Raw genomic sequence first — 11,765 nt, 5'->3', positions numbered from 1 at the left:
TAGACTGGTCTTACAATAGTACTTCCTTGTATATGTTAGTATCGGTAATTCATTTGCTCAAACTCCATAATATTATAATTTTGTTGATGGATGGCGTCTGGATTTATTTAGCTTTCATTAAAAGCACACTATATGCTTGTAGACGGGGTTTTACGGTATATTGAGCAGTCATCAGTGATCATGGTGATGGCCGTTTTTAAGTTTTTAAGGGATTAAAAAATCCCTTTAAAAGGGAATGATCGACCAAAACACACAATCTGCTTCTCAGATAGCCTTTGCCTAGCACATCCACCATGGGTATTATATGTAATCTTATAATCCCTAGGTTTATGGTATATTAATACGTACATGAGAAGAAATTACATAATGCATAGCTGTCCTAGACGACTTGCAAGTTTATGGTCGTGTACCAGTATTTCGTTCAATTACAATATGTACAAGCTGCTCAGTGTATGCAGCGCTTATTATTGATTTCGGGGTACTTGGTTCAACTTTTCTTTGAAAATATTAAATATTAACGACACAATCATGTTACTTCGCATTTTCAAATATCATTGCACAATTTTCTATCACTTCTGATGCAACTTTTCACCAATTATTCCACAATGGAGGCTTCCTGTTGCTCCATAATATTGTTGGGTTTTTTTTCAAATACCGTAAAACCTCGTCTACAAGCATATAGCGTGCTTCTGATGAAAGCTAAATTAATCCAGGCGCCATTATGAAATTTGACCAAATAAATTACAGATCCAAGCATATACAAACAAGTATTATTGTAAGACCAATCTATTGTATTGGCATATTTACGCATATGGTATTAATTTAGCTTTCATCAAAAACACTACGGTATATGCCTATATGCTTGTAGACGAGGTTTTACGGTATCATTGCACAATATTCTATCATTGCATAATCTTCTATTAGTTTATATGACATCATTCCATTATGGTGGCTGGCCGTTGCTGCATTGCAATTGCTGATGATGACCATATAAAGAAGAAACTTTAAAAGATTTCTTGAAACTGTTTTCTTTCCGCGTATGACCCATTTTTCATAGAATTGCCCGTATGTGACTTCATGCCATTACACTGGCTTGCTGTTGTTCTATTGCTGATGATGACTACGGTGACTTGCTGTTGTTCCATTGCTGTTGCTGTTGCTGATTACGTCACCTGTCCGTTTCCTCTGGATGTATTATATCTATGAAGTACGATACTTTCTTGCTTCGGAACCAACTGTAATTATTGCTGAATTCTATGATATCTGTAAGAACAATCAAATCGACAGGTTAAGACCTTATACTATTTTGGTCAAAATTTTTTTTTTAAATGAGAAAACGGTTTCTAGTTTTGTGTCTTTAGAACATAAATAGCCTTAAGCAGTTTTCATCGATTTGGAATTTTAAGGTACGTAGTTATGGTGAACAAAAAACATTCCATGGAAAATCAAATTTAGTGCTTTTATCAAAACTGCTCATTTTGTCAGAAATCTGCTGTGCTACATGTAGTTGGATTCCTTGCATTTCCTTTCTAAAAGAATTAACGTATAATTAATGTACTTATCATCATTAATTTTAAGATACAATACAAAAAATGTCTGAAATTTCCAACTTACAGAGTGACACCTCCTGCCTTTAATGGAGCTAAAGAACCTCGGTTCAAATCCTCAGAGTAGTGTGATTGGTTTCAAATTGTTACAATTTCAATATTTGTGTGGTGAAACTCTACCACCTGTTGTGTTGAAAATATCTATGTCTAATTTGAATGTTGCTTACATTGTCCCGGCTGATCACAAGTGATACCTCCCGCCTCTGGAACAAAGTTGGAACATATCCGTTTCTTGGTTACTATGGGTGACGTAGTCTCCTCTTCAGTCCCGGTCTCCTTATATTGCACGCTGAATTCAACATCATTCTTTCCAGTTAAAAATTCCCACCTATAAAAATAAAATTATGGAAAGAAGTTTTCGATTAATTAACTAGTGTCTCAGGCATTTGATTACACAAACAACAAAATCAACAACAACAACTATTTTGATGAAATGATCTTCAAATTACATTCAGATTTAAACACACACTTCAAAAACAGCAGAGCAACAATTAATAAACACTTGAACACTGAAATGGCTAATATTTGAACAGTGAAGGTATATGGTGCTAATTTATAAACACTAAAAATACGTAAAAAAATATGAAGATGTTTATGTTTTGTGTTCAAGATAGTGTTAAAAGTGTACTTTTTAACACCATCTTGTGTTAAAAACGTTAACATCTTCATATTTTTACGTGTTTTAGTGTTTATAAATTAACACCCCTATATCTTCACTGTACAAACCTTAGCCGTTAAAGTGTTCAAGTGTTTATTAAGTGTTGCATTGCTGTTTTTGCAGTGTAAGCTAATAATTCCACGTATAAAAATCGTTTTTCGCGCGCGGTCGACCATTATCAGGAACAATAACGTTATAACGATAATTCTTCTCCATTCATCTATAAATGGGATGATAACCCTGACATAGATTTTCAGATACACACGTAAAATAAAAGCGTGAACTAAAGATGATACCGAGGTCATTATTTTGACCTCGTTTGATAAAAAACAAAACAATGAACTCGGTATTATTTTTATTATACGTGATCATCATGCCATGACTGCATCGTGCCGATTAGAATCCATAAAGCTTCAATTGTCAATATTATTACTATAAACATGTAAATATTTGTCAATAAACCGGCATTGGAAGTGACACAACTTCCCGCCAGTCATCAGCTGTTGGATCGTCACAACAACATCAAGCTTCGAAAAGTCAGTGGTTCACTGACGAAACTGTCAGCAAGAAATGTAAGTTTCTTCAATTGGTTTTAACAAATCAAAAACTCTTTAAAACATTGGTATACAAGGCTTTTCATTATCATTATCATTATTATAATTATCATCATCATCATCATATCGTCGTCGTGGTCGTCATCATAATCATCATTATCATCACCATCCTCCTCCTCCTCCTTCTCATCATCATCATCACCATCACCATCATCACCATCACCATCATCATCACCATCACCATCACCATCACCATCATCATCATCATCATCAGCGTCGTCGTCGTCGTCGTCATCGTAATCATCATTATCATCATCATCATCATCCTTCTCATCATCATCATCATCTCCTCTTTTGCGGCGACAAATTTCTCAAAGCAAATAAAGTATTGTACACAACTCTACATCAACTTTCATACAGGCGGCGGATGACATGATCGAGCCGGCAACCCATGAAACCGCCCGGACGTATGGCATTTTCCATATACTCGGTTAGTTTTGTGGGGTTCATTATCGAACCCCAACGGTTTTAGCTTGTATTAATATTATTTATCAACATAGGCCTATTTGTTTGCGATATTTCAAGCGTTTTAAAATTTCAAAATAATCCCATTCAATTACACGGTTGACGATGAAAATTTACTGAATTTAGGGAATGCACGTCATACACCACCTGCTTTCATACATACTGTACATACCGTAGAATAGTTCCTTGAAGATGGATGTCATATGCCAGTTGTATGGCTGAGCCTCGGCTGATATGAATGTCCGAAAATTTCCCCTGAGTTTGCTCATTATTGAGATAGTATGATGTTGGAATTTTCCCACCAAAACAAATCTGAAATGTCAGAGGAAACAGGATAATATATTCGATTTATCGAATCTTTAATAAGAAATATATTTGAATGATCGCTTATTTAAAACAGTTTTTCGTATTTTAGTTCATAAAAATAATTACAGGATGCTAAGTTATCTTACAAGCTCTTACACACTGCTTTTTATTTCAAGCTAGTCCGACAATATCCCCAGACACTGAAGGCCAGAGCAAGCACGCTCGTGATTGGTCCACCTGACCCAGAACGAGACAAACCATTGGTTCAGCTAATCGGTAACCAATGACAATATCACATGGCCTCACGATTGCGAAACAATTTCAGCTGCAGGGATAATTTCATGTTTTATTTGACTAGCAAATTAAACTGCATTATGGTTTTTATAAATCACCCATTTTATATTTCTTTGAATTATGTTGTTTTATCAATTATCGATATAGTTCAGAAGTGGAAGTGCAGCTCATCAATATGTAATTTTTGCCAATATTTTGCTAAAAACAATATATAAATGTTCATAACATGTTTCACAGAATATTGGTTTGAAACTTGGTCAAATAGTTCCTAATGACTTATTTCCAGATAATGTATGCATACTTATCTAGCCGCCCTAATTTGCATAACTAATTAGCATTTATGCAAGTTATCGCATTAATTATGCAAATGTGCAAAAAAGAGGGCGGTTAGACAAAATAATACATTACAATATATTGACCAAATTTCAAGGCAAAAGTCTGAACATTGTGCATTGATTTTTAGCAAAATATAGGCAATTTAGGCAAAATGACATATTTATGAGTACTTTCAAGTCAAATTGGCTCATTAAGCACATTGATTAATGATAAAACAATAATATACATAGAAAATATGAATTAATTTGTTATGGAAACTGTTAAGTCCGATTTACCTCAAACAAAAGTATATATACATTGCCATACTTTTATCTGTTTAAAACATGCTCAAAGAATTTTCTAGCTTCCATAACATGCCTTCATTTCCCACCTTAATAAAAGGGAAACCTTTAACATCAATCATATCTCTATGCATTAAGGGGTTGTTTGGAATGACAGGTGAGTCAGGGGTCAAAAACAAAATTTTTACCTTTTTGACCTCAGCACATGTGTATGTATGATCTGCCATACAAAAAATTAAAAAACAATACCTCAAAGTATCATTTTTAATGTTTTTTTGTCATAATCACGCTTTTCTACAAATTTCATCTGTTTGTACCGGGGGCGTGTCTGTTGCCAGGTAGGCCTACATGACAGCATAGACACACGTTACAACCTTGAATAATAATACAGAATTGTGACGTTATATTCTTCTTAACCTATCTTAGAACTGCCTATTATTTCAATTGTTACACTGTTCTGGTTGGTTTATTGCATATACTGTATAGAAATTATGCAATATGACGTCGAGCATGACAGAGTCACCTTCATTCAAATAAAATTCAGGTACCCGTAAGGTACCACGGAGCAATTCGCACGATAATACAATAAAACAGATGAAAGGTATGAATGGTTGTGGAATCGAATTGCAGACCTGTCCCTCTGTCACCTTAGAACTGCATCTCGTAGGCAATGGTAGGTAATAAACCAACCGGAACGGTATAACAATTGAAATAACAGCATGTCTTGGTCTCAATTCAAGATGTGCAATTTGGACACACCTACTCGTTGGCTGATTTATACTTCAACAGTTCCTCAAAGCTATATCAGAAAAGCCACTATCTCATTGTTCATTGGCCCGCAGTATGCGCTCGCCCCGGGGCACTCAACTTTAGAATTGATGGGTATATGTGCCTACAAGCGTCGCGAAGTAGGCGCATATAAGTACAAAACGTTGGGGTTTTTTTTATAAAAAAAAGCGTCATTATGTACAATCAAAATGAAAAAGGGGTCATTGGGTATAATATTTTGAAAACTGAAGGTGCCTGGTCATCGGGTATAGTCGGCTTCAAAAGAGGGGCATATATTGACAGGCACATACCGTCACCTCTAAAGTTGATGCCCCCGGGTGCTCGCATTATATTTTGTTCATGGCTCGGCTTTTAAAACTCCCACACATCACAATAAGGCTATTGAAAAGTGTATAGAATAGCTAATGATAGACCGGTCCCTGCGATTAGTCGCGGACCCGAGCGACAATATAGTAAACACATCGAGTTTATAACACAAGTGACAGCAGTCGTGAATTATGGAGGGTTTCATTGAACTTCTACCAGCAAAATATGGAATAATACTAACACAAGACACCAATCGAGATGATGATACCAGCCATAATGGAAGGCTTGTATTTGACCTTCTTATGAATCCAATTTCGTGGCGAGAAGTTAAAAAGGTAATGTATATTTCAAGACATTTGGGTTCAAAAATTCCGTATCAGCTCGTATCATCAATTCCGTAAATATGGCGTATACACCAATCCGAGAAGCGTTTACTGTATTTGGCCCTCTATTGACGGCAACACAGATGTACCAGAGCGGGAGATTTAATTCGTAATTCAATACTCATGATTGTGTATTGAATATCACTATTCAGTATCGAAGTTACGTAATGTTACTATGTCAACGGGATCACGCGCTTGAGTTATGAACCACGATCGAAACAATCACCACACAAAGTATATGGCACTTGAAGGCATATCAAAATAGCGTGATCCGGTAACCAAGAGAATTACGTAACCACTTCGATGCTGAATTGTGTACAATTCCCGGGTACAATTCTGTATAGCACACAATAAATAATGGATGGAACCCCCGACCTCGGGACACCGCAGTTTTACATCGGGGACACCGCAGTAATGGCGAAGTCGGATAGGTCATAGAGGCACAACTTGACAATAAACTGAACTATTTAAACGTAAAGGACGCACTGGATACACATAAATTTGTGTTTCCTTGCTGGCGGAATAGTTGCAAAACTCTTTTTGTCAAAAAGTTGGACAATTTATGAATTATGATTGGCAAAATAGCGAAAGGAAATAGACTTTTCCAACCATGTAAAACTACACTGGGTTGTTGACATGGTCGACATACATTAAGGCATATGCATGTTCCTAAAGTAGGAGGTAAGTACTATAATTAATTGTTTAAAGTGCTCAACATACCAGCAAAAAGTCATAGGGTCATCAGAGTACAGGGACTTTGTGAAATACTGGGTACAAAAAAAAGTGCGTGAGCCGATATGCAACATCAAATATAAAAGCCGATTTACATAATTTCCCATGACCTTACAGAAGTGATCGTGCTCAAATATAAAACTATAGAGTTTGGTCCTTGATATGCACCATCAATTGTGTACTTGTGATCAATATTGCTAGGCAAACAATCACAGCAAACATGCCAAAATCCTCCCATTTCTCCTCCATTTACACACATATAAACCCATCCCTTAACGTACTTCCATATAAGGTTAAAACCACTCTTACCCCACACTTGTGGTTTCCATCTTCAGTCATCGCTGATCCACCATAGTGAACTGGAAGTTGGGCACTCGCTATTTTGGACAGCAGAACATGTCTATAACAACCTGAGATAATATAAGAGCAAACGATTAATGAAATATTACAATAATAAAAATAATAATGTACACTTAATAAAGCGCCGGTATCCGTCGAGAGACGCTCATGGCGCTTTGCAAAAAACAACCAATGTACAATGATACAAGCATACTATAATAACAAAAACAGTTCATCAGTGTTGTATAGTTCATGATATGCAACGAGTCAATTAAAAGCACTTTGGAACAAATGTGTTTTCAAATTTGTTTTGAAACTACACAAGCTCTTGGCAGAGCGAACCGAAAATGGCAGATTGTTCCAAATGTTTGCAGCTGAAACATGAAATGATCTGCTGCCCCACTGGTTTCTGGCAACTGTTTCTTGAAGAAGTCCTTTTGTAGTAGAACGGAGGTTACGAGTTGGTGAATACATTTCTACAAGTTCATTTAAATATGCTGGAGCTGATATATACAAGATCTTGTAGACAAACAAGGCTATTTTAAATGTGATTCTTTGTTCAACTGGTAGCCAATGCAAGTCATGTAAAACAGGTGTAATGTGCTCACGTGGTTTTACATGTACCGGTACAATTTAAAAATATTTCCCGAGCTGAGATACCAAATGACTTACATCGATTAAGAGTAATGCATTATTTATATATTTAATTCAAATAGGTTTTATGGCCATTTGTTCATGATATAAATATAAAACGAATGCAAGCATTCTGCCTCAAACTTCGTCTGCTCAGTGTCAAAAGTGGGTAAGTGCAATAGCTGCCATGTGTAGATGTGTACAGTATACTGTGTGTAAATTGCCAAATGTTCACAGGGCAGCTATTGTAGGCCTACGTACCCACTTCTGGCATTAAGCATGTAGTCAACTTGTTCTTTATTGGTATAACATGATGGCTTTTTATATGATTTATTGTAAGCTTACGTTTAAGTTTCGTTAACATACAATAATAATTATTTTTGTATTATTTGGCCCAATTTTTACATCCATGGAACGTATGGAACAATTTTAACCTACAATGTAAAAAACCTCAAAAAACATTACTTACGGCCTACAACGTTGATTTTACCCCTCGTATCATCACTCAGAAAATGCTTGACAAGATTGTATGCTGTAGTAAATATAGCTGGAGCTGAAAAACGAAAATTACGTTAATGCTTGATATGAAATATGTCAATTACGTTTTTGCTTGACGTGAAATATGTCAATTACGTTATTACTTGACGTGAAATGTCAATTACGTTATTGCTTGATGTGAAATATAATATGTCAATTACGTTATTGCTTGACGTGAAATATGTCAATTACGTTATTGCTTGATGTGAAATATGTCAATTACGTTATTGCTTGATGTGAAATATAATATGTCAATTACGTTATTGCTTGACGTGAAATATGTCAATTACGTTATTGCTTGACGTGAAATATGTCAATTACGTTATTGCTTGATGTGAAATATAAAATGTCAATTACGTTACTGCTTGACGTGAAACATGTCAATTACGTTATTGCTTGACGTGAAACATGTCAATTACGTTATTGCTTGACGTGAAATATGTCAATTACGTTATTGCTTGACGTGAAATATGTCAATTACGTTATTGCTTGACGTGAAATAATTGTCAGTTACGTTATTGCTTGACGTGAAATATGTCAATTACGTTATTGCTTGACGTGAAATATGTCAATTACGTTATTGCTTGACGTGAAATATGTCAATTACGTTATTGCTTGACGTGAAATATGTCAATTACGTTATTGCTTGACGTGAAATATGTCAATTACGTTATTGCTTGACGTGAAATAATTGTCAGTTACGTTATTGCTTGACGTGAAACATGTCAATTACGTTATTGCTTGACGTGAAACATGTCAATTACGTTATTGCTTGACGTGAAATATGTCAATTACGTTATTGCTTGACGTGAAATATGTCAATTACGTTATTGCTTGACGTGAAATAATTGTCAGTTACGTTATTGCTTGACGTGAAATATGTCAATTACGTTATTGCTTGACGTGAAATATGTCAATTACGTTATTGCTTGACGTGAAATAATTGTCAGTTACGTTATTGCTTGACGTGAAATATGTCAATTACGTTATTGCTTGACGTGAAATAATTGTCAGTTACGTTATTGCTTGACGTGAAATATGTCAATTACGTTTTTGCTTGAGGTAAAATGTGTTGCAGCATGGTTATACTTTAAAGTGCACCATATTCTAAACTATTGTATTCTCATGGACATCTTTGACTTGAAGAATATAAACAAACACAAACTTCAGTTCTATATGTTACAAGCTTTTTCCTAGAAGAAAAACAATAATTCTATTTCTTTTTGCACGTTTTGTAAAATGAAACTTTTGAGGATAACAAGATATTCATATCCATACATTATTAGAATATAAATTGTAAGTAATAATGTATAGGCCTATATTATACATACATTATTATCTACTTATGAAAGAGACTGCAAATACTGAGATGAAAATGTACAAGTGGCTTGAATAGATTCAAATGGGTTATATTATACCAAAGATCCTGATTATACATAGTATTTTAGTGCATAGGTCCGCGGAATTATGGGGGCTCAGCCGCTCAATTATTGTGGTGTTGGGACTCAGCCCCCAATAATTCCAGATGAAGTAAAAAAAATGTGACTAGATACCGGTAAAAATTTGTGTTTTTGACATATTTTTCGCAACAGTTCCTCAAGCACCCTTCAAGATGGGTCACCAACATTTTGATTAGCCCCCCCCCCCCCCAAGTTGAACATTTTCGTAAGCCAACTAACGCAAATAGGGTGTGTGGGGGTGTGCATGTTCTTATTGTTTCTAGAAAGTAATTGTTTAATTTTAATGTGCACAATTAAACATTAAATAGGCGCTATACTGCTAATTTTTCTAAAACTTGAAAACAATCCTGAAAACAGGCAAAACATACCATTTATAACGAAGCACGAGTGGAGAGTCTCCGGATAATTGGCTTCAAACATCTTCAACATCTCCGAATATATATTCAGGAATGGACGCCAGATGATCTGAGCTCCAACATTGTCCATATCCACTATTAATGTGATATTCTCAATGAATTTGTCATGTTTATTTCTTTGTTCCCTTATGGCTCTTTGGATATCTTCACAAATACGAATTGTGTATCTAAGAATATCTTGCCGAGACGCGGAATGCAGTATCCCGTATGTGTCGAATGTTCCTAATCCTTGGTAGAAAACAGGACGGCCATCTTTATCAAATCCAAAATGGCCACCGGCCATGTATAGTCTTAGAACCTGTAACGAATTCAAGGTAAAAAAACCGTAAAAACAATATCAAATATCATGAATTTGATAAATGATCCGAGCTTTTGATCATAAAGCAGGATCTTTATCAAATTTAAGGCAGAGTGGATTTGATCTAGCCTAAGCGTCAAACATTATAGAACTTAAAAGTTATACGAATGTTTGATGACGTAAACTCGATAATATATGTAATATATTATATTTTACGTCATCAAACATTCGTTATTACTGGAAATAGAATGGCAGTAGATTAAATAACGAATATTCTACATCCACTAAAAAGTCTGTAAGGGTCCCTTTCCCAGCAAACACAAAACGTTTTCGACATCATTCGGAAAAGGTTATAAAATGTTGTCAGAAAACGTTTAAATGTCGGGTTATATAAAGGGTATATTAAGGGTATAAAACGTTTTCATAACATTGCAAAACATTTTTTTGATAATCTACTGCCCAACAAACACAAAATGTTTTACAGAAAACGTTTAAATGTCGGGTTATATAAAGGGTATAAAAACGTTTTAATAACATTCAAAAACATTTTTGAAAACATGATACAAAACATTCTAAACAGAATGTTATTTTGGGGTTGAAAAATTATTTTGCGAAAAACGTTTGCCCAAAATATTTGCAATACGTTTTAAAAACGTTTTATGACCTTTATATAACCCGACATTTAAATGTTATTAAAACGTTTTAAAGAAAACATTTTAAGAACATTTCTGTATTTGCTGGGGGCAAATATTTTAACATAATATTATTTACGTGTTAGCAAAATATTTGGCAAAACTGTTTGCAAAAATAGTTTACAATAACATTTTTGAAAACATTTTAGAAATATTGCTGTAGTGTGTTTTCATACAAAACGTTTTAAAACGTTTTCATGACCTTTATATAACCCGACATTTTAATGTTATTAAAACGTTTTTACCTAAACCAAAAGCCAAAATATAACTTATTTAAAACGTTTTAAAAACTTTTTTTGTGTTTGCTGGGTTTACTGTTCAAATAATACAAATCATGAAATATCTCAATTTGGATGCTGACTCGTTTACGGAAATGCATGATTAAAATCTCAAGTGTATAATAAGTTAGGCCCTACATATCATCGTGTTATCATTTCTTTTAATTAAAACTTACATAATTATTAGTCACATTTCATAATACCATAATACAGAATGAAAGTATGTAAACTAAATAAAAGATTATATTTGCCATTTTCAAATATTACACAACCACGTTCACTGTTCAGTGATGTTACTTTGGGGAAAAAATGCACATTTTGTTCTAAAAATATTAATATCA

The 11,765-nt window shown here is 34.6% G+C and overlaps 1 protein-coding gene across 1 annotated transcript in view; it reads right to left on the bottom strand.

The window, feature by feature from the left end:
- Positions 1-11,765, bottom strand: part of LOC140164990 (SEC14-like protein 2) — a 16,493-nt gene continuing 4,728 nt past the window's right edge. Inside the window, exons 5-10 of the mRNA XM_072188396.1 lie at positions 10,109-10,454; positions 8,213-8,296; positions 7,081-7,181; positions 3,517-3,656; positions 1,775-1,935; positions 1-1,263 (exon numbers count right to left, since the gene is read on the bottom strand). Of these exons, the coding sequence (XP_072044497.1) occupies positions 1,169-1,263; positions 1,775-1,935; positions 3,517-3,656; positions 7,081-7,181; positions 8,213-8,296; positions 10,109-10,454 (927 nt within the window). The 3' untranslated portion in view covers positions 1-1,168. The remainder of the gene's footprint in view (positions 1,264-1,774; positions 1,936-3,516; positions 3,657-7,080; positions 7,182-8,212; positions 8,297-10,108; positions 10,455-11,765) is intronic.

Source organism: Amphiura filiformis, chromosome 11, assembly GCF_039555335.1.
Source record: "Amphiura filiformis chromosome 11, Afil_fr2py, whole genome shotgun sequence".
Taxonomy (NCBI): domain Eukaryota; kingdom Metazoa; phylum Echinodermata; class Ophiuroidea; order Amphilepidida; family Amphiuridae; genus Amphiura; species Amphiura filiformis.
Note: the sequence above shows the minus strand (reverse complement) of the source record. Positions and strands in the feature narration are given on the sequence as shown.